Here is a 27,591-nt window from a genome sequence, read left to right on the forward strand (position 1 = left end):
CCAGCCACACTGTGCCTTTGGATTGGTGAGTTCAATCCATTTACATTTAGGGTGATTATCTGATATGTAAGAATTTACTACTGCCATTTTATTTTTATCTTTATTTTTATCTCTCCACTGTTTCTTTTTCCTTCTGTTTCTGTCTACCTTTATAAGTTGGTGATTTTTCATGGTGATTTGCTCAGTGTCCCATTTTTTAAAAAACATTTTTTAAACAAATTTATTTTGCTTGTTTTTTTTGGCTGCATTGGATCTTAGTTGCGGCACACAAGATCTCTGTTGAGACATACAGGATCTTTTATTATGGTGCATGGTCTGCTCGGGTTTCTCTCTAGTTGCAGCTCCTGGGCTTCTCTCTAGTTGTGGCACACGGGCTCCAGGGCACCTGAGCTCTGTAGTTGTGGCACGTGGGCTCCAGAGAGAGTGGGCTCTGTAGTGTGTGGCACGTGGGCTCTCTTGTTGAGGTGCACGAGCTCAATAGTTGTGGCACGCGGGCTTAGGTGCTCCACGGCATGTGGGATCTTAGTTCCCCGACCAGGGATCGAACCTGCGTCCCCTGAATTGGAAGGCGGATTCTTTACCACTGGATTGCCAGGGAAGTCGCTCCCCTTTTTTTTTTAATGTTTCAATCTCCATTCTAGATTTTTGCTTTGTGGGTACCATGAAATTTACATGAAACATTTCATAGATAAAATAGTCCTTTTTCTGCTGATAGCAATTTATCTTCATTTGCCTATGAAGGTTCCATTCCTTTACTCTTCCCCTTTTAAGTTTCTGACATCACAAATTATCTTTTTATGCGGTGATTACAAGTTGTGGCAGCTACAGTTCTTTTCCTTTAAACTTTATACTCTAATTAAGAGTTTAATATACTATTCTAAAAAAGGTTAGTTTTCAGTCTAACATCTTAATCAGAGCTTTGTGTACTTTCATCTTTCATTTCAGCTTGAAGAGCTCTTTTCAAGATTTCCTGAAAGGCAGGTCTAGTGGTGGTGAACTGCCTCAGCTTTTGTTTGTCTGCGAAAGCCTTTATTTCTCCTTCACATATGAAGGATCATTTTGCCAAATTGAATATTCTTGGTTGGCAGCTTTTATCTTTCAATATTTTGAATATGTCATTCCACTCTCTCCTGGCCTGTAAGAGTTTCTCCTAAGAAATCTGCTGATAGCCTAATGAGGGTAATCTTGTAGGCTACTATTTTTCCTTGCCGCCTTTTAAAGTTATCAGTGACCTTTGACAGTTTTAATATAATCTGTCTTGCAGAATGTCTTTTTGTGTTGAAATAATTAGCGGTTCTATTAGCTTTGTGGACTTGTATATCCAGTTCCTTCTCCGGGTCTGGGAAGTTCTCAGATATTATTTCTTTAATACACCCTCGGCTCCCTTTTCTCTCTCTTCTCCTTCTTTTGGCTCATCAGATGAAGTCCAAGAGTTCTTGCAGGATTTCTTCACTTTTAAAAAAATCTTATTTCTCTCTCCTCTGCCACCTCAATCATCTCTATATTCCTGTCCTTGAGCTAATTCCTTCTTCCATCTGATCTGCTCTATTTCCACTGCATTCTAATTCTTCATCCCACTTATTGAGTTCTTCGGCTACAGAATTTCTGTTTGGTTCCTTTTTAGAATTTCAATCTCTTTGGTAAAGTACTCCTTCTGTTTGTTAATTTTATTCCTGAGATCACTGTATTGCCTAAGTTTTCCTGTAGCTCATTGAATTTCCTCATAACAGCTAATTTCAACTCTTTATCAGTTAGATCACAATATTCCATGTCCATGGGTTTGGTTGTTGGAAAACTGTCATTTTCTTTTCGTGATACCATATTACAATGATTTTTTTCCATGGTGTTTGATGAAAAGAGCCTTTGCTGCCACGTTTGAAGTAGCAACGCGTTTCTTTATTTAGGCAAGGCTTTGTTTACTTTGCTCCTAACAGTTCAGTGGGTTGGTAATTAGTTGTTTTCCAGAAGGTGGCGCTATAGCACAGGTTTTTCATTTCTCTTACCAGTGCTAACTCATCACTAAGGTTGGGAGTTGGGCGTGGTGCATTAAAAACAAACAGAACAAAACAAAACAAAAACTGTCAGAGAAAAATGAAAGAGGAGAGGGTGGCTGGTGGCACAGTGAGGGAGGTGTATATTAAGCACTTCAGACTTTGGGTGTGCCCACATCCTAGTAGAGGGATCCCCAAGTTTGGGGCTGGGGGCAATGGGCAGCCAGCAACCGTGGGCAGTCTTCTTGCCAGAATCCTAGGACCAACAGCGGGAGATGCTTTCCTTCAGTTTTCTTTGTCTGCCTAATTCCCTTTCCTTTCCCTCCCCCAGTCACTGAGGTCCTCAGAGACAGCGACAAGCTTGTGCAGCTGCAGCATGCAGAGCTGGGCAGACCCCACTGACCACCCTCACCCTCACCTCCTCTGCCAAAAAGGTCTGTGCTGGCCCATAGATAGACCTGCTGCCACCATTCCCTCATTCCACAGCCTCTTCTGCCAGTCCAATCTACCCACTTTCAGGTACACAGATGGATGGATCTCTCCAGTGTCCTGGTATGCTATGCAGAAGCGCTTTTTTTTTTGGTTATGCATGTCCAGTTAGATGTAAATTGAATGGCAGAGAAAAGAACAACTCACACCACCATGATGCTAACATAACTCCAATCACAGTTATTTTAAAGTCCATGTCTGATAGCTTTAATATCTGAATCCCTAGGGTTTTTTTTCTATTGTCTTGGCCTTGTCTCCTGGAATGTTAAACACTCTGTGTGAAAAACTGTAGAGGGTCCACCTGATTTTCTTTCCCTCCAGAAAATAAAGATAGGAGGCAGATCATCTTAATAAGTCTAGGATTAAGCTGATTCTAAGGATTTCAGTCTTCAGGGGGTTGCAACCAAAACCCAACTGGTTACCTGGGACTCTCCTCCTTGATAAGTTATGAACTCCAGCTGTTGTTCTCCCCAGGATTCAAACTCTGCAGTGCCTTTTAGCCACTGCTCTCTGTTTGGCTTCTTACAGTTACCATTTTTACAAGTTGGCAAATGACTCAAAGAGAAAAGCCAAATAAAATGTCAAACTCACTCCAATGCATTTTTCTTCTCCCAGGGATAATGATCACTCACGTCCTGACTGCCTTCAGATTTTTAATTTTCTCCAGATTTTCTAATTGTTTGTAACTAGAAAATTGATTTGATGCAAGCTAGAAATCATAGCCGGATATGGAAGTCAATCACACTGGAAAAAAATGTATATGCAATAATAGAATATTAAAGTTAAAAAGAACTTTATAGATTATCTACGCCAACTTTCCATTCAAACTAGAAATTTTATGGCAACAACCTTGGTAGCCATCTGGTACCCAAGTAAGTATGTCAATAACAGAAATACAACTGACGTGTGGTATAAGTTGTAGCATTCCTAGACAGTCTCCTTGATAGAAAGATCCTCATTATTCTGGATTATAATATACCTCCTTAAAACATTCAATCAATAGTCACAGTTCTATCCTCCAAAGCATCACTGATGCTTTGGAGGGGACTCCTTTTTCCAGATGATGGTACTTTAGTTGTCTAAAAACAGCTATCACACTTAAAATAGGTTTTCTCATAGTATGAAAAATATTCTTTACCATACCTCATATGGCATACATTTTGAACCCCGCTAGTTATAATGATCATTCTCTGAATGAAACATAATTGGCTAAGATATTTTCCAAATTGTAGAACCAAGAACTAAACCCAATATTCAAAATTTAGCTTAATATGAAGTACAGAACTATACTACCTCTACAACTATCAATTAATATGGCCTCTATATGTCTATTTTCTATCCAATAACAATTTTTACATTTAAGCGCTCATAATATATATTTCGAAAACTCATGGTCAGACAGAACTTCAACATCTTAGAAACTGCTATCAACTGTTCTACTCTTTTATGCACCTGTTTTTTGTTTCTGTTTTTAACCAAGTGCTAGATTTGACACTTATCCCTATTAAATTCTACCTAGCAATTCAAGCAGTCGATACAAATTCAAATTCTGATTCTGTGATTTGTCTATTAATTATCTCATCTAGCTTTGTACTACCCCAAATAGGAAATCTTACTATACTTATTAAATAGAATAAACAACAAAGATTTCCCTTTAGAATGACTCCTAAACAACTATTCTTTGGGAATAGTTGTTCATCAGCAATAAGACATTCAGAGCACATTTCTTTATCTTATCCGAAAAGCTACCATATGACACAAAGTCAAATTTCTTACTAAAAGCAAATTTACAGCATATAGTATAACTGTTATACTATCCAACTGTGAATTAGTAGAGCACTAAGAGGGCCTGGTATAAATCTGAGTAAAAGGTGGATTCATCATATCATATTTGACTTAGAATTCAAATGTGAGAGAAAAATCATTTAAGTAAATTCTGTGATGAATATTTTCCTCTTTATTTTAAATTAGTAAATCATCTGTTGTAGTATCATTGCCACATTTTTAACACTGGTAAAAACAGTTTGCTTAAAACCCAATATGACTAAACATGGTAGATGCTTAATATATATTCGTTCTATTATTTCATGAACTAAAGTCTGGAAGAACTGAAGTCAATTATGGAATACATATGGTACCAAGTTATGCTCCAACACATTAAAAACAAAAAATAAATAACTAATACTTATGGTATTTATCAAGTAAAGTGAGAATTCAAAAAAATTTATGGTATATTTAAAATTTTAATTCCATTATTTTCAAATATGATAGCTAGATAACTTATAACTAATTTATAATTTAGAAATTGAGAGATGTTAAATGAGAACATATTGCTCATTGTGTTTTTAATAGCGTGTAAAATGTACAAAATACTATGAAGAAAAAAGATTCTAAAAAAGTATTTTAATAAATTGATACATAAGCATTCAGGATAAGAGACATTACAGCAAGACTTGATGACTGTATAAAAGGCTGTTTAAAAAAACTAAGGGCAAATTAAAAGAAGAATTATTAACACTTTAAAAACTAAAGCACCACCAAAAGAAATACAGTAAAATTTATCAGAGGCAAACATTGTTAACCATAAGACACCACTTAAGCAAGAATACTGTTCCCTTGAAGGGGTGAAGGTTTCTATTATTAGCAGAGATAAGAGCTGCCTCAAATTCTTTCCTTAATAACACCAAACTAAAAATAAAATGGTTCATCACATTTCAAAATAAACACATTGCTTTGCACATGCATTTCAATGGTTTAAATAATAGATAAAAATCTATTCAACCTGATTCAAAGTCTTTGCTCTTATATTTGCATCTAATAAATATACTAGGGAGATTGGCTCTCACTTTCATAATCCATTCAGTATTTTAGGGGTCTTGTGCCCCCACTTTCTCACTATCTCTTAAAGGATTTGAGATTAGATCTTCTGTTAGATCCAATTAATTATCTACCTGCCTTCAAAAAATTAACTGCTTTCTCTATAAAATATTTTCTCTATCCTCAAGGAAACCACAGGAATCTCAGAATAAATGGGGCAGTGTCATCATTACAAAACAGTACGAAATGCTTTAAGGAAGGCTAACATGGATCACGAGGTAAGTGAATATTTTGGCATGTTCTTACAAAAAACAAACAAACAAAACAAAAAACAAAAAACCCTAGATAAAGTAGTGCTGTGTCAGCATGGGAAAGGGAGAGAATCCACAGAATTGAAGTAATTTCCTCAGTATATGATCAATTGCAAAAATCCTTTCTAATTTACATAAATATGTTAGGAGAAAGTTTGTAGAAAGGCATTTTTAGCTCAGAGTCTGCATTTTCCATAGTTCGACAAAAAATGAACTGCATGTATTATTTTGGTTCTACTGTAAGTAGAACCTTGACAACAAGCCACACGTAAAAACTGCCAACTGCTGCTCACATCCTCCTCCCTTTTCCAGCTTTGCCTCCTTCTTCCAAGAGTTCTATGATCACTACCATGAGACCTGGAATATACATCTGTTACATGTTTGCATATATGCATTGCATGCATACACATGGTGTACAGAAGATGGTGATAAGTGAGCAGCGTCTACAGAATTAGATTAATGAACATATTCAAATGAAATAGGAAAGAAGACCAGGGAAAAATAAAACAGGAGATAGTAAACTCTTCCTCCTCATCATCAGATAAATTCTGGTCTCAGAACCAGATCACGGATTATTCTCAGAGTTCAACAAATTACAGGTTTAAGTACATAATAGGACCCAAGTATATATAAAGTACCTAAAAGTTAGGTACTTTTATCTTTTCACCTACATTTTCTCCTGTACTACTCTCAACAGCATAAAAGAACATATAGTCTTATTCCCTTTTTCAGAGATCAAGTGACTTTGGCTTAAGGCCGCATAGCTGGCTTATATAACAGCAAACTTCCACACCAGGCTTTCTAAAATCCAGTGTTCTCTATACTATATACCATGCTGCCTTTGTGGACTTAACCTGAAATCTATCCATCGTTTATAACATTGTTTCCTATGGAAAAATATCTTTGGAGAGTCAATGGATTACACAATATGAACAAAATCCATGCAGCACTAAGGACAAAATTACCTATGTTGAAATCATAAAAAACAATATATAAATCAGCAAAAACAAAAAACAAAACCCTAAATAGCACACTGTTCACTTAATTGAGAGATACGATGAATTGATTTTTCATTCCAACACTAATGTTCTAGTATTTCAGAAAATATATAGCTTCATTATTTGGAAGTACTGTTTAACAGTTGTTTAGAATTTGCATATTTTCAAAAGTAAAATCAGTTCAGCTAGCAACTTACATGAACATTCAGTTATTTCTATTTCATTTTTATTTTATTCGTTTTCCATATTTGTGAAAAAACAAATTTCATGGCTTAACCAAAAAGGATACTGCATTTTTAATATAAACATTAATAATTACCATACAGCACAAATGAATTAGTCATTGGGAACCTTCCAATGCAGGCAACCAAAAAATAGGGGCAGATTATAAAAGCTCTGTCTCAATGTTGCAATCAGAATTGCAATCAGCAAACACTTATTAACACCTCACACAGGGTGCAGGATTCACTCACAATGGCCATGTATCTAGTCATCTCCACAACAGTGCCATCTATTTGTATGGCAATTTATTTTTTAAAGCCATTTTAGTGCCTCAACTCATTTAATCCTCAAAAAAATTGTAGAAAGCAGGTAGGCCAAGTGTTGTTATTGCCATTTTACAAAGGAGGAAACAGGCTCAGAGAAGTTTAATGGTTTTCCCAAATTCATATAACTGGCTGTGGTATGGAATTAAAATCCCCAGCTAATGCCTTCCTAAACCAATGTTCTTTCTTCCTAGGATATCAAGTTATTTTTTTTTACAAATTCTCTTTAGTCTGTTTACTAAAGGTTACTGGTAATCTTTAGTCAAGGTTATTTTCATAATGCGGGGGAACCCTGAAATACCTGGTATTTTAAAAAATTTGGGTTAAAACTGTCAGAATTCAGTAAATTTATCATGTAAAAAATGGAATGGATTAAGGCACCAGAGTAAAATTTATATGAAAATATAATTTTTAACCATCCATATGGAGTTTCAAAAAATTGTTATTGGCTGTAAATTTGGATTAAAATAAACACATTTAAATCTTATTTTCTTAATCCTTGATAAATATCTATGGACATGTAAAAATGATATCCTTGTAGGTTTGAAACTCACAAGATATCACACTATGCAGTTTTACTTTCCATTCCATATACCACAGACTTGCATCAGAACCCTGAATTTGCCATTTCTGCCACTTACTACATGACCTTGGGCAAAGTACTTAAAGTAGCTGATTCTCAATATCTACATTAGTAAAATGGAGATAATATCAAATGCAGGATTACTCTGGGGAATAAATAAAATCAAGTGCATATATAGTAAACATAGTAAGAACTGATTTAAGTTGTAGCTTTTATCACTAAAGTGTTACAAATGTGTTTCCCTTTTCTTTTGCTTTATATTACATCTTTATTTCAGCTCTGGTCTTCAGTAATTCAAATTTCCATTAAGCCCGAAGGAACAATTAAACGCTCCCATTTTTTGAAATTAAATCTTTAAAAAATAAGTTGTAAAAGACCTCACAAATTTCACGTTCTGGTGCCGTGCTTTAGGAGAAGAAGAAAACAAAGCCCAGAGAGGTTAAATGACTTGTTTAGGGCCTTGATACTACATGAGAGTCAAAAACAATGCCAGTGTGGGCCCCAAATACCATAGGTGTAACTCTGAGGCCCACCAACTGACCAGGTAGTTGCCCAAAATCTAATTTATCATTTAGGACTTGCTACTTACATTTCAAAAAAGTAACATTACTTGTTTAAAAAAATTAATAAAAATTTTTCCATTTGCTTATCTTTCCTGTTATCTAAAAAATAAGTGGGGACTTAATAAAATATTTACTTAATTTCTTGAAAGCCAATTCTATGAGCCATGCACATAACTATTTGAAAAACAGAAAAAGTAATGCCTTGATGAGAACTTGTTGACTAGAAAAGGCTACTTTGACTACAAAGGATCCTATGGTGTACAATTCCAATGAAGAGTAATTATTTCATAAACCAAATCTATCAGTCCTCACCTCAAAAATACAGGCTTCTTTTTAAACAAATAATTACCATTATATTAAAAACATTTTTTTTTCTTCAATCAGTGTATAACACAAACACCAGATCTATTCTAGAATTTCTATCACGTTCATTATTTAGATAAGAACTAAGCAAGTCTAATTACAAGAGCTCTTAAACAGAAGTTCTACCTTACCCTGGAAAGAGTAAGAACCAAAACAATCAATATACAGAAAAAAATTTAAGTAGATAAAAAGCCATTACTTCTAAACCCTGTCAGCCCACATAATCTGTTTCCATAAGCACTCCCCTTGTACTCTTACACTAGAACAATGGAGAAAAATCAATTTAGAATATTTTAAATAAGGCTTCAATTATTTATCAACAAATAGAAGGATTTCCATATGCTTTTTAAAAATAGCTTGAAACCAGTACTAGTAAATGAAAACTAGTTATTTCCATTTTTGTTTACTGTACCTAACTTTGGTCTGTAAATTGATACATCAACAACTTAAGTTAAACTTTCAATATCTGTAAATAACAATAGTTAAGAGAGAAGGCACATAAAATATTCATCACTCCTCCATTTCCATGTTTTTATAGCCATATAAAACTAAATAATTTACTACTAAGTTTTTTAGTAGAAATTAAATTTACAAAGTCTAACTCTATACCAAATAAAAATGCATGTATTTTCAACAAACGGTGCTGGGACAATTGGATATCCATATTCAAAACATTAGCCTTAGAACCTCATCTTACACCATATTCAAATTTTAACTCAAAATGGGTCATAGACGTAAATGTAAGAGCTAAAACAATAAAATATTTATTTTAAAAAAAATACGAGCAAACCCTTGAAACCCAAAGCAAAGATTTCTTAAATATAACACCAAAAGCATCGTCCATAGAAGGAAAAAAGTCAATAAACTGGACCTCTTAAAAATTCAAAACATTTATACTTTAAAAGACACCATTAAGAAAATGAAAAGTCAAACAACTAACCTGGAGAAAATATTTGCAGTAAGGGACTTGTATCCAGAATTTATAAAAAGATTCTTATAAACTCAACTTACAACAAACAACTCAACAAATGAACTAAATATATGCACAGACATTTCACCCAAGGAGATATACAAATGGCTAATCAGTACATGAAAAGATGTTCAGCATCATTAGTCACTAGGAAAGTGCAAACTGAAACCCCAGTGAGATACAATTTCACACCTCCTAGAACAGCTATAATAAGACAATAAACAAATCTTAGGATTTGGAGAAATAAGAACCCTCATACATTGTTGGTGGGATTGTAAAATGGTACAACCACTTTGGAAAAGTCTGCAGTTTCCCCAAGAGCTAAAAATAAAACTATGATATGACCCAACAATTCTGCTCTTAGGTATCTATCCAATGTGTCCGAGAACATATGTCCACACAAAGATTTGCATGTGAACGTTTGTGGTGTCATTATTTCTAATAGCCCCAAATGGAAAACAATGGCCATCAACGGGTGACTGCATAGGCAGAGGTGGCATACTCATGCAATGGAATATTACTCAGCAATAAAAAGGAACAAACTACTGACACATGCTATGTCATGCATGAACCTCAAAAGCATTGTTAAAGAAGTCAGACAAGAGAGACTCCATATTGAATGATCTCATTTATAAGAAATGTCCAGAGAAAGCAGATTTATCCTGACAGAAAACAGATTAGCAGTTTCCTAGGGCTGAGGGTTAACTATAAATGGGCATGAGGAATCTTACTGCGGTGATGAAAATGTTCTAAAATCGATTTATGATGATGGCTGTACCATTCGGTAGTTATTAAAAATCACTGAATTGTACATTTGGAATGGGTGAATTTTATGATATGTAAAATACACCTGAATAAAGCTGTGTTTAAAATGCATGTGCTTTTGTTTCTAGTCCCTTAAAGAATTACAAGTGACCTTGAACGACACCAGAGTTAGGGGCACTAAACCCCAGGCAGTTGAAAACCTGTATTTAACTTTACAGTCAGCCTGCAGTATCCATGATTCCACATTCTAGGAGTCAACCAACCTGGGACTGTATAACACTGTAGTATGTATTTAGTGAAAAAAGTCTGCTGTAGGAGAAGACCTGTGCAGTTCAAACTCGTGTTGTTCCAGGGTCAACTGTAAATGAGTAACTTTAGACTGCAGCAACTTATATAATTTTTATGAAGCAATTGTACTAATTCTAACCTTGGATGGGAAACCACAGCCTAACTTTGGAGAAGTGCTCATATAGTGTTAAGGAACACCTCTCCAGTTCGTTGCTCACTGGGAAGGGGTCCTCCAGGAAAAGGATTTCTCATAAATCAAAGTACCTTCTGTTGGTTTATATTTTAAGAAGTAAGTGCCTAGAAGCAGCTCAAGAATATATACAAAAGATATTTAAGTTGTCCTATGACAACGGACCGATTGATCTGATGGGTGTTTTAGCCAACATTCAGATTACAGAAGAATTTTAAAAGACAAAAATTTTAACACAATTTGAAAGGGCGTAGGGTACATTATATAACCTGGAGAGTGTACATGTCTAGATGGCAAAGGTTTGAGGGTATAACGTCAAAACACAATAGTCCTTAGTAATGTCACAGGCATTAATCCAATTCCTGGATCCTCCTATATTCATTCTAAATATATTCTCCTAACTGTCCACTTTATGATGTCTTTCAAACCTAAGCCAGGACTTCACAGCCCTCACAGGACTTCAAAGAATTTTACAAACTTGAGGTCTTTACACAAATACCACCCTGTCCGTGAGGCCTTGCCTGACAACCTTATTGAAAATTGCTAACCTCACTAAACTCCCTATCCTCCCTTCTCTGATTCATTTTTCTCAATAGCACTAAAAATACTGTATATTGAATATTTTATATACATATTGCAATTATTGTTTGTCTTCCTCTACTAGAAGAGAGGCTTAACAAAAGGTGAGATTTTAATCTGATTTTGTTCCTAGGGTATCCCTATTACCTAGAACAGTGCCTGGCACATTGTAGGCACTCAATAAGTGTTTTCTGAACAAACGAAAGGGTATCAGACGCGTGGAAATAAATAAGAGCTGATCCTTGCCACAGAAATGAACGAGTCTCTTCTATCCATTTAACAGCCTTGATTTAAGGTTAAAATATGATTTTTTTAAGGAAATAGAGGCCTCAATAAAATCTCCAAACTGCCTACCTAATATTTCCCCTGCAAAAAGAAAAAAAAAAGCAAACATTTTACTTATAATATTGGATTTCCAACAATCAAAAGAGAAGTATTTTTTAAAAGCTCGTTTTAGTTCTGGAGAGAGGACAAATTAATTAAATCCCACGTGACCCTTATTAACAAGAAAAACAGAAAAGTTCAATACTTAACTAGTAAGAAGTAAGGTAATTTCAAAACCAGCCTGTTTTACTACACCCAAAATGGGATCCCATCATCAAGAACACAGACCTCAGCAGAGCATGTCTTAGCAGTTCTGGCCTCAGCCCTACATCCTCCAAGATCTCCATCACCGTCCTCCCCATCCCAGAAGCCTTCCTAGAACCATTTTACAAACACCAACCTTCAGACCTCCCAGTTCTGATTAAGCCCTGACCCAAGCCAGCTGCATTCCAGCGTTTCACACAGGCATCAGAAAGACCCACCCCGCTCTTGCCCTGGGAGCATCCCCTAAACTGTCATCCCCACCAACCCAGAGTCTGGGAGCACGAAAGACTCAGGATGTCAGGAACCGCCCAGCCTGGCCAAAATTAGAGGACATTTTAGACCTTCATCACGGTTCAGCCAATTTCGGTGTGACCTTGAGCACGTTCCTAGACCTCTAGGGGTCCCCGTTTTCTCACGTTTAAGGTGAAGATAACACCTGCACCTGCTATAAGGATTAAAGGAGATCACACGTGAAGCACCTAACTGGGCACCTGGAACGAAATGGAAACTCCACCATCAGGAACGTGGGTCATTCCCCAGTCGTATCCGTACAGCCTCCCAGCTGGAAGGCACCTCGCCCTACAGCACAGTCTCCCGGCTTCACAGAGGAGGGCACTGAGGTCGGCCGGGAGAAGCGCGGTGGGCGCCGGCCCTGGACCCCGCGACGCCCGCGCCCCAGCTCGCGCCCCCTCGCCCGGCGCCCGCAGCTGCCCCGGGGCGAGGCGCTGCACGCTGCCCTCCCGGGGTCCCCAGGCTCCGCGCGGCCCGGGCGGGGCCACTCCACCTGCCGCCAGGCCCCACCACCCGCTGCCAGCAGCCCGCCCGCGGCCCGGAGCTCCCGGGCTCCGGGGCTCCGGGGCTCGGCCTCCCGCGAGGTTGGCAGCTCGGCGCGGCGGCCTCGGCGCGTACTCAACTCTTCACTTTGCCGAAGGTGCCGACGCCCAGCGTGTCCCCCAGCACGTAGTGTCCGATCTTCACCCGCCCGTCGTGCTTCTGCTTCTCAGCCATGTTCGGCGCGCGCCGCCTTGCTCCGCCGCCGCCGCCGCAGCCGCCGCGAGCTCTTCTGTGCTGCCGCCGCCGCCTACCCACAGTGCAGCGGGCCCGCGGGGGGCGGGGGCCCGAGACGCCAGGGACCAGGCGAGGCGGGGGCGGGGGGGCCCACGAGCAGGTGGGCGGGGCGGGGGGCGTGTGCGCGCCCAGCCCCCGGGGCGGGCGGCCGGGGTGGGCGCGGGACGCCGAGCGCTGCGGAGGAGTGGAGGGAGTGCCCGAGCTCCGTGCGGGGAGGGTCGGAGGCAGACAGGTGTGCGCGGCGGGGGGTGAGGGGCAGGACGGCTCCCCGCCACCTGGGGGAGAGGCCCAAGGGCGGGAGCCGGGTTAGGCGGCCCGTGAGCAGGAGAACCGGAGGGAGTGGAAAAGAGAGGGTGAAATTTGGGCCGAATCTTAGCGAATGGAAAGAGATGGAAGTAGAATCTGGAGAAGAAACAGGCCTGAAGTGTGAGGAGAGAGGGACGTGGAAAGCAGCGTGTGGGTCCAAGGGAAGTGGGGGCCGGAGACGGTGGGGAAGGGCATTGATCGAAGGTCAGTCGGAGGAGAGCCGCAAGGAAGTTTCTTGAGTCACGGGCCGAGTGTTTTGATACAGGTCACGGCGCAATAGAGAACCCGATTCTGTGCTGGCTTCAGTGGTCCTCTACGTACTTTCTAATTCTCAATTATTTTTGTCCTAGAGATGGAGGAGACCGTCTCCCCCAGAGCTCTCAATTTTAACTAGTTTGCACAAAGTTCTCCGGTCAATCAGTCCCAATATTTGCTCGATTGTATTTTAGCGCATACTTACTTAAATATATAGCGTAGGAATAGTTTGTGGTAGAGCTGTACAAGAGGGAAACAGTGAAAGAAATGGAGAGGGAAACTGAATGCGGTGAGCATGGAAAGTAAGAAACCTAAGGGACAAAGAATTATGAAGCGCAAGAGCAATATAAGTACACAAATTAAAGGTAAAGATCGAAGGGGGGAGAAAACCGGTAAGAGGTAATTAGAAGCGTGACATCCAGGCAGAGCATTTAAAGACTGCCCAGGTAGAGTAAATGAAGTGATTATCGCTTCCTCCTCCCTCCCTTCCTTCTTTTCTTCTTTCTTTCCTTCCTTCAATGCCCAATTCTTCAGTGTTGCGTGTCTTTTAGTGCTTTCGTGATTGGGAATCAATGTTTAAGGGTTAGTTGAACATTTTTAACTTTGTGTCTGACAGTAGAGTTTCAAGGTCACAGTCCCCAAACAGTAAGTCTCATCTCACTATTTATAGGTAAAGAGAAAAATGTATTGATCAGAAAGAATAAGATGTAACAAAAATTTGTTTTCTGAGAAGTGATAAATATGCAAGTGATAAACATGCATCCATTCTTGCTTGGACACCAAGACAATCCAATGAGAGATGATCACAGCTTATAAATTATAGACATCACAGCTGTTGAACAGAGGCTATTTTTGTTCATTCTTGGGATCATCTTTCTTGCTGAGAATAAGTATCATTTAAGAATCACTCTACCTAGCCGGCAATTCGGGGAAAATAGCCAGTTATTTTTGATACTGAACCTTCATTTGGTTAAGGGTCACTCCTTCAGTATTCATTCAAGTTAGTAAGAAAAAATACCTCTTCTACTTTTGAGGTACAAGATGTATGTGTTTCTTGTTATGACGTCCCAGTAAAAGATGTTAAGGAGTGTTAGCTTGCTTTCTTGAAGCTATATGAAGACAGCCTATAAATAGAGATTTTAAAGCATTCTGCACTGTCTTAACTATTGGTTGATAATTTCAACTTGAACTATTATACACCTCATAACTGTGATCCTTACCTAGCAACCATGAACTACCTTGTAGCTTTATTATTATGCCAAACAAGTGGGATGATACTTTGTTGATTAAAAAGTTCATTTAAACACAGTTATCTCACTAATTGTCATAAAAGAAACTTATTATTATCCCTGTTTCATAGGTGACAAATCTTAGTTTTTCCCTTTTGATTTGCCCAAGGCTAATCAGCTAAGTGGCAGAGTCAGAACTCATATCCAGTTCTGACTTGTCCGTTTGTCTTTCTACTATACAACAGCTACCTATACAAAAAAGAATATGTGATGCTCTAAGAACGTTTACATTTTTCACAATTCTCATTTTTTAAATTATTTTTAGGGCAGACTAACAATATATACTTTAAACTTACATTTTTGGCTGTTTTCCCGACTTTTATTTAGAGGAAAGATCGAATGCTAAGTGGGTGAGGAGGGTGGGAAAGGACAACTCTTGGTGGCAGCATTCAGTCTTCTGTTGCCCTGAATATTTCAGATACGGTTCCATATTTGTCTCACCCTACCCCGCAATACAACCTGACAGTTCATCAGACTGAATCTCCTTAAGAGCTGTGCCGCTTGGGGTTCTCACCTCCCCGCTCCAAAGAAGTTCTAGTAAATACAGTATTCCCCATTTTATTATTTTCCAGTGATGTTTTAGTGTCCCTCTGTTGTTCAGTACCAGTCTCTAAGATTAATGTCCCACGCAGCTATTCAATTCTTAACCCCAGTCCAACTTACTGCTTTACCCTCCTACTACTGTTACTTTGGAATTACTTTACTTCAAATATTCTAAATTGGGGGCTTGAGGAATAGAATAATGAAGCACCACTAAACTTACGTACTTAACTAGACTCCACTGATATTATCAATTACCAGCTCCTTCAATTCTTTGCTTCTCCATGAGGCTTATCTACTCTGACCACCCACCCAATGCTCCCTGCCCTGCACTCTCATCCCCTTAACCCTTCTCCATTTTTTCCATGGCACTTACCTTCTGACATACTGTTTAATTTCCTTGTTTATTACATTTTTGCTTTGTCTGTCTCTCACAACTAGAAGGTAAGCTTCACAAGAGAGTTTTCTCCCCTCTATTTTTGTTCACTGATGGATATATCCTTAGCACTGACGTATCCTAGCAAATTAAGAAGCTCCATCCAGTGGATTCAGCTGGTGGGGCACCTGAAGTTTATACAGTGAGGGGGAACCTCTTTAATTAAAAAATACAAAATTGGTAATGAAAGTGAATATTTGAAATGAAAAAAACATAACTATCTACAAAATTTTTGAAGCTAACAAATAATACAAACATCCCTAAATCCAGAAAAATAACTATATTTTTATAAATTATCTATTCCACATGTCTCTGTAATACTTATTTTCTACATTTTTTTGGCTATGTATTCTTTGATTGCCTCTTCATATTTTATATTTTTATAGAGAATAGAAAGATAATTCCATTCTTCTTCTAACATGATTGATCAAGTTTCTCTTCACATCTTCCTCTTTAAGATTCCCATAGTGCCTTTTTCATATAGTTAATACAGCATCTATCAATTCTGTTGTTATATATATGAATACTTCGTATGTTTTTCACATATTTTCATATATAAATTAATATTTCATATACATGTGAAAATGACATACCTAATCTGCTATTCCTAGGGCCTAACAGACCTGGTACGTTATTGAAGAAATATTTATTGAATTGAAATAAATAAAATGATTACCAAATTGTAGAACCAAGGAACAGAATACAGGGAAGAGCAATTTTTTTAAAGTTTTTAATTTAATTTTATTTATTTTTTATACAGCAGGTTCTTACTAGTTATCTATTTTATACATATTAGTGTATATATGTCAATCCCAATCTCCCAATTCATCCCATCCCAAACGGACAAAGCTTGTGTTTCTTATTAATTTTCTGTCTGGATGATCTGTCCATTGGTGTTAGTGAAGTGTTAAAGTCCCCCACTATTTTTGTGTTACTATCAATTTCCTCTTTTAGAGCTGTTAGCATTTGCCTTATGTATTGACATGCTCCTATATTAGGTGCGTATATATTATAATTGTTATATATTCTTCTTGGATTGATCCCTTGATCATTATGTAGTGTCCTTCCTTGTCTCTTATAACGTTCTTTATTTTAAAGTCTCTTTTATCTGATATGAGTATTGCTACCCCAGCTTTCTTTTGATTTCCTTTTGCAAGGAATATCTTTTTCCATCCCCTCACTTTCAGTCTGTATGTGTCCCTAGGTCTGAAGTGGGTCTCTTGTAGACAGCATATAAATGGGTCTTGTTTTTGTAGCCTTTCAGTGAGCCTGTGTCTTTTGGTTGGAGCACTTAATCCATTCACAATTAAGGTAATTGTCATTATGTATGTTCCTATTACCATTTTCTTAATTGTTTTGGGTTTGTTTTTGTAGGTCCTTCTCTTCTCTTGTGTTCCACACTCAGAGAAATTCCTTTAGCATTTGTTGTATAGCTGGTTTGGTGGTGCTGAATTCTCTTAGCTTTTGCTCGTCTGTAAAGCTTTTGATTTCGTAGAGTAATCTTCGTTGTAGGTTCTTCCCTTTCATCTCTTTAAATATATTGTGCCACTCCTTTCTGGCTTGCAGAGTTTCTGCTGAGAAATCAGCTGTTAACCTTATGGGAGTTCCCTTGTATGTTATTTGTCATTTTTCCCTTTTTGCTTTCAATAGTTTTTCTTTGTCTTTAATTTTTGTCAATTTGATTACTATGTGTCTTTGCGTGTTTCTCCTTGGGTTTATCCTGCCTGGGACTCTCTGTGCTTCCTGGATTTGGGTGGCTATTTCCTTTCCCATGTTAAGGAAGTTTTCGACTATAATCTCTTCAAATATTTTCTCGGGTCCTTTCTCTCTCTCTTCTCCTTCTGGGGCCCCTATAATGCGAACGTTGTTGTGTTTAATGTTGTCCCAGAGGTCTCTGAGGCTGTCTTCATTTCTTTTCATTCATTTTTCTTTCTTCTCTTGCACAGTAGTGAATTCCACCATTCTGTCCTCCAGGTCACTTATCCGTTCTTCTTCCTCAGTTATTCTGCTATTGATTCCTTCTAGTGTATTTTTCATTTCAGTTATTGCTGGAAGGTTTCCTGTATCCACTTTATTTAGTTGTTTTTCTGGGGTTTTTTCTTGTTCCTTCCTCTGGTACATAGTCCTCTGCCTTTTCATTTGTCTCTCTTTCTTTGAATGTGGTTTTCGTTCCACAGGCTGCAGGATTGTAGTTCTTCTTGCTTCTGCTGTCTGCCCTCTGGTGCATGAGGCTATCTAAGAGGCTTTGCAAGCTTCCTGATGGGAGGGGCTGGTGGTGGGTAGAGCTGGCTGTTGCTGTGGTGGGTAGAGCTCTGTAAAACTTTAATCAGCTTGTCTGATGATGGGTGGGGCTGGGTTCCCTCCCTGTTGGTTGTTTGGCCTGAGGCAACTCAGCACTGGAGCCTACCCGGCTTTTTGGTGGGGCTAATGGTGGAGTCTGGCAGGGCTCACGCCAAGGAGTACTTCCCAGAACTTCTGCTGCCAGTGTCCTTGTCCCCACGGTGAGCCACAGCCACCCCCTGCCTCTGCAGGAGACCCTCCAACACTAGCAGGTAAGTCTGATTCAGTCTCCTATGGGGTTACTACTCCTTCCCTCGGTCCTGATGCACACATTGCTGTGTGGGTGCCCTCTAAGAGTGGAGTCTCTGTTTCCCCTAGTCCTGTTGAAGTCCTGCAATCAAATCCCACTAGCCTTCAAAGTCTGATTCTCTAGGAGTTCTTCCTCCCGTTGCTGGACCCCCAGGTTGGGAAGCCTGATGTGGGGCTCAGAACCTTCACTCCAGTGGGTGGACTTCTGTGGTATAAGTGTTCTCCAGTATGTGAGTCACCCACCCAGCAGTTATGGGATTTCATTTTATTGTGATTGCACCCCTCCTACCGTCTCATTGCGGCTTCTCCTTTGTCTTTGGACGTGGGGTATCTTTTTTGGTGAGTTCCAGTGTCTTCTTGTCGATGACTGTTCAGCAGTTAGTTGTGATTCTGGTGCTCTCTCAAGAGGGAGTGAGCGCACATCCTTCTACTCCACCATCTTGAACCAATCTCTGGGAAAAGTATTTTTAAAAATAAGTCAAAATTAATGTTTCATTTCATGCATACATATGTTAAATACAAAGCAGAATTTCCCATCTCTGTGTCACACTCATTAGTGAGGTTGGCGATAGGCAGAACCTAGAACATATAGGACCTTAGAGATTCATGATAAGGTCTTCCTGTTATCGTTCTCCAGTTTAAAATAAAAAGAAAGTTGGACACTCAGTGATTAATGAAGTGTGTCGATGTTGTCTTATATGTGGTATAAGTTCAATAATTCCTTCTTTTTAATTTTTATTATGAAAGATTTCAAACATACACCAAAGTAGTGTAACTAACCCCCACCCTTAATGATTATCAATATCGTTAACATTTACCAGTCTATCTTTGCACTTTTTAATTTGTTTGATTCCTAAGGTGTTTTATAGCAAACATATTGTTTGCTATGTCACTGGTAAATACTTCAGTATATACCTCTAACAGATAAGGACTTCTTTTTAGCATAACCATACTACCACTATCATATCTAACAAAATTAACAATAGATACTTACTATTATAAAACACCCACTCTGTGTTCAATTTCCCTTGATTGTCTTAAGAATGTAATTGTACATTTAGTTTATTCTAAACAAGATTTTTTAAAGTCTACAGTTAGCACTTTGTTGAGATGAATCTTATATCTCTTTTAATATATGATTTTTTTCCTCCCTCTTTTTAAAAAATGTCATTTATTTGCTGAAAAAGTGGGTCGTTTTACCTGTTGAATATCATAAACCTTGTTGGACTTAGCTCAATAATTATTCTTGATGATAAGAGGTAGTATGGTAGTAAGCATAGTATTTAGAAACAAAATCCTGAGTTCATGTCTCAGCTTAGTCACTTAACTGTGTCCTTAAACAGATCATTTACATCTCATTGGTAAAACTAGTAGTGTTGAAGTAGATATTTTTAAAGTTCTTTTCAGCTGTTAGGCAATTCAATTCCTAAATCCCCCTCCCCATTTTATCAAAGGAAAAAGGGAGATTACTATGAAGTACTATAGGCTATAGTCCAAGGTATCTCAATGAACTGATCTTGCTACATTATTTTCCCTGCATACATTTTACCTCTTGACATTTATTATTACTGGTTTGTAAGGTTGAGAGAATGATATTACCTGGCCCAACATTCTCCAAAAAGATTAGTAGATACAATACATGTGACAACCGTTAAAACCCTTTCACAGAAGTGTAAAACTTTGCGATGTTATTTTTAGCAGATAGCCTAGTAACAAATATTAAACTTAATGTAATCCATTTCCATTTTGCGGCCTAGTACGTTTCTAAATTGCTTCAATATGAGTCAACATTTTTTCAGCGTAGTTGAGAAAAAAATAAAACATTTTGGATCAGATTTCCTCCATGAGCAGATTCATTAATTGGAATAACAAAGGTTGTTTGCTTTGCTGTATAAACATTATGGATCTAACAGCATTTTTAGAATCTTGCTTTCATTTGTGTGTTGACAGCTTGTCTGAAAAAATCTCAAACATACTTTTAAATCAGTTAAATCAATTATTTCTCCCCTGGCATGGATTCAGTGCCTATCTATACTGTGCTTTTAAACTAGTGAGGTTTGAATAAAGAGATACCAATGTCACCTTGAAACGATTATCATCTTTGTTATGGCTGTGCTTTGGAATTAAAACAACCCTTGACAAAACTATACAGTATATACATTATTTGAAGTCTTTTATAATACACTTTTAATGACCTCCAGCAGGTGTTAATGCTTCGGCTTTTTGGTTCAATCCTGTGAACATTAACTACAAAGCTTTAACATGATTAATTAGTGCAAACTTAAGATCAATTAGCTAATTTCAAATTTTGCAAATGCTCTGTAAATAATAAAATAACTCTCCCTCCGAGAATAAAGACCTTAAAAAATAGCCAGAGATTTCCATTTCTTTTTTAATTAGAATGTGGGCTTGCACTAGGTGCCCTTTAAGGGCTCTCAACTCTGAGGTTCTGATTTTATGAAATTAAATGTGTTAATAATTTTTTTAAATGTTCATTAGTAAACTTTTCACTCTCATTTTTAAAATACTGAAATGTTTTAAAAGTGGTATAAAACTAGCTATTTCACCAATTAAAGATTCCCAGAGTCTTTGAGTATATTGTTCCTTGTTCTAAATATATTCATTCATTGAAAAAAGATGTATTGAATGCCTACTGTGTGCTAGGCACTATTCTAGGTACTGGGGATATGGTAATGAAGACAACCTGGTGTCTTTCTTGTTTACCACTCGTAGTGTTAACATTTGTTAAAGAAAAAAATACTCATGACAATTTTGAAGAAGCTAAGTCATCCTTTATTCAGGACTATTGTTATAGGTATAGGGACTACTGTAATAGGGTTTTGCAGGAGGTGAGAGAAATTGGATTGGGCTCAACTCTGAATACAACAAAGAATAGTTGGGATTTACAGCCAAGGAGCAGGGTGGGAGTATTGGTGGGTAGAAAATTACTAAGAGGGTAGGGTAATTCTTTGTTAAACTAACCTAACAGGATCCTTGCCAGAGGAAGGCCAAGGTGATGGTGAGGATGAGGAATTTTGTTGGATATCAAGGATGATTATTCTGGCTAAACCGACTTAGCAGGATTCCTGTTTAAACTGGGCTCTTGAAGACGTGCCCAAGGATGGGGCCTATTTGGGCTCAGAGGAGCCTGACAAGAGTTAGGTCAAGGAGAGAGTCTTTGTCACGTTCTAGTGGAAGAGCCAGACAATAAACAATCAAACAAATATATAATATAATGTACTGTTAGTGACAAGTGCTGTAAAGGAAAATAAGCAGAGTAAATGGATACAAAGATGAAAGTGGGGAAGGGGGAGGGTTGAATAGGCATTTTATATAGGTTGTCAGAGAAAGTCTTTCTGAGAATGTAACATTTGAGCAGAGACCTGAGAATTCTGTGAAGGAAGGAGTCATTGAAATATCTGGGATAAGAGCATTCCAGACAGAAAGAAAGGGAAGTGCAAAGGCCCTGAGACAGTACAAATAGCATTTTGGAGGAATAGCAAGAAAGTCAGTGTATTCAGCGTGGTAAGTACAAGAATGAGAATGGCAGTGTTTGCATTTAGAATGCCTGGAGCCGGATCATCTAGAGTAGGCTATGTTAAAAACTATGGATTTTCTTTTAAAGTGTAATCACATATTTTTGGAATATTTTTGAACAGGGGAATGATATGATATGAATTATAAACATAAAGGATCTCTCTATTTGGCTGTGTGGGAAAGAGTCTAAGGGGACAAAAGTGGAAGAAAAACTAATTAAGAGCCCATTGTAGTAGATCAGTTGAGTGCTGATAGTAGCTTACACCACAGTGGTTACAATGAAGATGGTGAGAGGCATTCAGATTTGGCATATATTTTGGTGTTAGCACCAAGTGGATTTGCCAGTGTTGGATGGGAGGTGTAAGAAGAATCACCAAAGAGGGATCAAAGACTTGGGTTTTTTGGCCCATACAACTAGATGAACAAGGGTGCCATAGACTGACATGCAAAAGACTTCATGAGAAATAAGTTGGGAAGAAGGGAATGATGAGGGACAAAATTCTGTTTTGATCATTGTGAGTGTGAGATGTTTAATTGAAATTCGAAAGGATGTGTTAAGTAGGTAGCTGACCACAAGAATGTAAACTTCAGGGGAGAGGTCCAGACTGAAAATGTAAGTTTCAAAATCATCAGCATATATACAATAGGACTGGAGATCCCTTAGGAAGTAAATAGAAACAGCCAAAGGAAGAGATTCTCAGACTGAGATATCCCAGGTTTAAGGATATGTATAAGGAAGAGGAGTTAGCAAAAGATACTGAAAAGGAATATCCACTAAAGTGGGAGGAGGGGCTTCCCTGGTGGTGCAGTGGTTAAGAATCCGCCTGCCAATGCAGGGTACATGGGTTCGAGCCCGGGTCCAGGAAGATCCCACATGTCACGGAGCAAGTAAGCCCGTGCACCACAACTATTGAGCCTGCACTTTACAGCCCACGAGCCACAACTACTGAGCCCGCATGCCACAACTACTGAGCCTGCGCTTTACAGCCCGTGAGCCACAACTACTGAGCCCACGTGCCACAACTCCTGAAGCCCATGTGCCTAGAGCCCATGCTCCACAACAAGAGAAGACACCGCAATGAAAAGGCCGCGCACCGCAACAGAGTAGCCCCTGCTCACTGCAACTAGAGAAAGCCCAGAGGCAGCAACGAAGACCCAATGCAGCCAAAAAAAAAAAAAGAAAAAAGAAAGAAAAAATAAAAATAAATAAAAACGAGAAACAATTTAAAGTGGGAGGAAATTTAAGAAACTGTTGTCAACTATTTCAAGACACTTATCAACCACGTCTCATGCTACCAAAAGATCAAGTGAGATGAGAATGAAGAGTTGACAGTTGGATTTGATGACCTTGATAAATGACTTTGTAGTGGAATGATGGAGATAAAGAGTGGACTGAGTTTATGAGAAAGTTGCAGTGAAGAAGTAGAGAGGTGATTCTATACAATTCTTTTCATGTTTGCCATGAAAGGGAGCAGAGAAATTTTTGGTTTGCTATGAAGGGGGCAGTAGCAAAGCGGGAATGTGGAGGCAAGGGTGGATTTTTTTAGGGTGAAGAAAAATTCAACATGCTTGTATGTTGATAGGAATGATCGTGTAGAAAAAGAAAAAAGGATGGTGTGTGATAGAGTGAATACTATAGAACATTTAGCTGTGGATCCCATTTTGACATTCCTTCAGGAACACCCATACCTGCTTTCAAGGAACTTAAACTCTAATGGAAAACATATACATTTAAATTAATAAATTTCAAAATGGTGCGATGAGTGATATGACAAAGTTGTGGATAAGACTGACTGAAGAGTGTAGAGGAGGAAGTTAAAAGGCTTTTATATTTAACCAGAGGAAAAATAATGAGGACCTGAACCACTGGCAGTTCCTGTAGGGAAGGAGAGGAATGGATGAATTTGAGAGATATTTAAGAAAAAGAATGAATAGGATTTGGTGATGCTTATTTATAAATTAGGAGAGAAATGGGACAATTCTGGATGATGGTATTGTGACAGATGAATCTTCCAAAAACCATTCTTAGTCTATCACTTCCTTCCTTCAAAATATTCAAAGACTTTACATTGCCTAAAAATTAATGTTTAAAACTCTATACTGGAATTCATGGATCTCTAAAATCTGCCCTTTTGCCCTTCATCTTCCTGAGGTACTTCCTTGGAACTCAAGGACTTAGTGCAATCCAGTTTGAAAAGTACTGGTCTACAGAGTCAAATTCAAAGTCTTTAACTCTGCATTCAAGGCCCTCTATCTGGTCTCTGCCAACCTCATCTTCCTTACTCAAAGCTCTATTCATGTCAAATTTCTTTCCATTCTGTGTACACAGCAAGCTATAGTAAGCCTCTGTACTCATTCTCCATTGTTCTCATTGTCTGGAACTTCTTTAGTCCCTGGTACTCTCAATCACAGTCTGCCTAACAGACATAGTTTCAAAATTCACCTCCTCTATGCAGGCTTTCTTCAACCTCCCAGATGCATTTGGCCACTTGCATGTAATAATGCTGTGTAAATTACACTTAATTAGATCCATCACTGTACTTATCTATTTATGTCTGGGCCACCATTTGACTATTAAGTCCTTGAGAGCAGGCACTGTGAACATAGTAGGCATGAGTAACAAATGAATGAAATCTCAGCTCAGGTATAACTTTATCTCAATTTACCTATCCCCTCCTAGGCAGCACTAAAGGCTTCTTTTGGTTTATTCCTATAAGGCCCTCTATCACTTCCATTCTAGCACTATGTTGTGATATAACACTGTATTTGTTCTGTGGGATTGTTTTTTCTCCCTTTATGAGAGAGAAAAACATTTCTCCCTGCCTGAAATATTCAAGGGCGTGGGTTTTATCCTGTTTATCTTTGTATCCCAAGCACCTAGGTTCTCAATAAATGTTTTAAGAATGTATTACTTAATAATTAAAGAGCTATCTTACCTTTTAAAGTCTTATATCATGTAATCATGCCCATCTTTTTCCACCTTCACAAAGAATTCCCTAATCACTCTTGGCTAGGATTAATCTTTTGCTCTGGCATCCTATTAAACTGTAGCTATATCTCTTCTGTGTAATTATCACTTTCTAGGATATTATTGATATATAATATCAATATATATATTGATATATCAATATATATATCAATATATGTATCAATTGATATATCAATTGATATCTATATCTATCTATATATATATATATATAGTTGAGTGTGATTCAACTCTTCTGTGTACTGCTGCACTTGGGTAGCACACACCCCTACCAATTCTTAGTCTATATATATATATATAGTTGAGTGTGATTCTCAACTCTTCTGTGTACTGCTGCACTTGGGTAGCACACACCCCTACCAATTCTTAGAGCACTTGGTATAATTCTACGCTTTCCCACTGGAGAGGAATGTAAATCAACACTCTTGAATCTGATATGGTTTATTTTGTTCAAATAAACAATTATTCTACTGCATTTACACTGTCATTAGTAACTATTTATGATTATCTTTTGCTCCACTGAGGCTTACACATTGTCGGTATTCTTTAAATAATTGCTGAATGAATAAAAGAAGGAAGGAAGGAGCATTATTTCTACTACCAAGTTCAGATGGAATTCAGACTTTGTCTTTTGTACAAAATAAGTCCACTCATTTAATCTATTACTATTTAGAGCCAGAAATAATTATTTGTGCAGGTTAGAGGAAGACAATAATGTCCTTCATAAACTAAATTCTTAAGAAAATAATAGTTTTAGTTTTAAAAATGATGCTTCTTTCCCCAGGTCATGCTAGTCTTGGAAACAAGTAGAGATGTTTCAGGCACTGAGTTTACCCTGAGGTTTTATTGAGTTCTGACCTCTATTCTCTGTGGAACCCATGTGACCCACACTCATTTCCATCTCCCAGTGATCCTCAGCACTGTTTGTCCATCTGGCGCCCTCTGCTGCCATCCTGATTCTCAAAATTAAGGAGGAAGGATTTTTATTTTCTCCTCACGGTGACGACTCTAACAATTGACAAGGTGATTTTGTTCTTTTAGTCCATAGCCCTTGACAATGAAGAGCTTGCAATAGATTTCCCAGGGAAAGGACTCAGCAAATACTAAGGACATCATCCACAAGTAGTCATAAGCAATATCCCTGCAAACCATAACTGAATAGCCCAAGTCAACTGTACCTGTCTTTTCTGCTTTCTTCTACCACTTGGGTTACCTTCGCAGGGAACATCTTCTACTTTTCCAAAGATTGGAGGCAGCTTTTATTTCCCCCACTTTTTTTTTTTTTCTGTCATCATCCTAGTGCCCCAGAAGGCTTCTCCTGTTACTGAGATAAAGGGAGAAGGGAGAACAAGCCATGTTGTGGGGAGGACACTGTGCAAATTTGACACTTTGGTGCCCTTGCCAGAATTCGGAAAGTGAGCATGTGGTTGGCATCTCCACAGTGATCCTGCTCCTTTACTCTTTCATTACTTGATCTACCTGATATCTCACAGATTATTGTATCTACCTGATATCTCATAGATTATGTAATAAGTTGTGTAGAATTTCAGGCGTACTTAGCTACAGACATAGGGAAATGCTAACAATTATGATGTATAATGAAAAACTTATCACAACATTTCTCATGAGTTGTTCCAGGAAAAAAAAAAAGAATTCAAAGCTATCTTTAACTATATTCTTAGAAATAGGGCTTTAAGGTTTTCCTCCTAAGGAATTAAAAAAAAAGCACTTTAAGTATCTTCCTCTCATTTTATAAAGTACATGTCAAGCCTTCTACAAACTATTTCAAAAGCCATTTGAGGGACAATTAATTTTTTAAAATTGGAGGCACTGTTTTAGCTGATCTAATTCACTTTTCTCAAATTTACAGCTACTTTTAACGTGAATTTTTTTCAGTTAGTTATTATTTGCCTTATTGTAAAGTTGAATCATTAGAGGAATTTTTGGAGTAAGTTAAATGCTAATTTTTCAGAGTATGATTCAAGCCTCTAGGATTTTTTAATGCCTACCGTGCTAGATACAAAAGAAGTATCTCATGAACAATGCCCTGAAGGCTCTTACCTTCTCAAGGAGAAGACTTATACCCAGGAAACAATTTAAAGACAAGTTACTTATCTTTTAACTTGTGGATGAAAACGGCGGCTCATATATCTTTCACCAAACTCTAGTTACATAAGAAAGAAGTTACCCGATTTTTGTTACCTACTTTCATTGCATTTAACATAAATACCCTTAGAAACATAGACCTGTTAAAAACAAAAGAGAGAGAGAGACTGTGATTATACATTTTTTTCCACCCTTTTCTTTACTTCTTCATTCTAAAATCTAATGATGTTTTTATGATGCCCACAGGACAAAAACTAAATGGTATGGTGATTGCTTAATGAAAACAAGCTGGAAGGCAAAGAGGTTTTGTTTTTGTTTTTTGAGACAGAATTAATCAAACCTGTCTGTAAAAATCTTCTAAATCCTGACATTGATTATGTTCCTTGAATCCAAAATTCAGCTTCAACTCTGAGTTATTGCTGGAAGTGCTCTCTGCATT

General features: G+C 37.9%; 2 protein-coding genes across 6 annotated transcripts in view; one reads left to right on the forward strand and one right to left on the reverse strand.

Moving 5' to 3' along the window:
• PRKAA2 (protein kinase AMP-activated catalytic subunit alpha 2) overlaps window positions 1-13,125 on the reverse strand; it is a 64,263-nt gene extending 51,138 nt beyond the window's left edge. For 3 of the 5 annotated variants that reach the window (XR_008617274.1, XR_008617276.1, XR_008617277.1), the window contains exon 1: window positions 12,955-13,113. Coding sequence is in view for 1 of the 5 variants with exons in the window: in XM_028489356.2 (XP_028345157.1) it covers window positions 12,955-13,048 (94 nt within the window). In the remaining 4 variants the exon portion in view is untranslated. Of the gene's footprint in view, window positions 1-12,954 lie in introns of all 5 variants that reach the window. The other 2 variants (XR_008617275.1, XM_028489356.2) reach the window with 2 other exon arrangements.
• Window positions 13,126-13,964: 839 nt separating this feature from the next.
• The window catches only part of LOC114486064 (uncharacterized), a 74,960-nt gene continuing 61,333 nt past the window's right edge, over window positions 13,965-27,591 (forward strand). Inside the window, exons 1-2 of the mRNA XM_055083911.1 lie at window positions 13,965-14,068; window positions 18,371-18,486. Of these exons, the coding sequence (XP_054939886.1) occupies window positions 13,965-14,068; window positions 18,371-18,486 (220 nt within the window). The remainder of the gene's footprint in view (window positions 14,069-18,370; window positions 18,487-27,591) is intronic.

The sequence above is a fragment of the Physeter macrocephalus genome, chromosome 4, assembly GCF_002837175.3.
Source record: "Physeter macrocephalus isolate SW-GA chromosome 4, ASM283717v5, whole genome shotgun sequence".
Lineage (NCBI taxonomy): Eukaryota > Metazoa > Chordata > Mammalia > Artiodactyla > Physeteridae > Physeter > Physeter macrocephalus.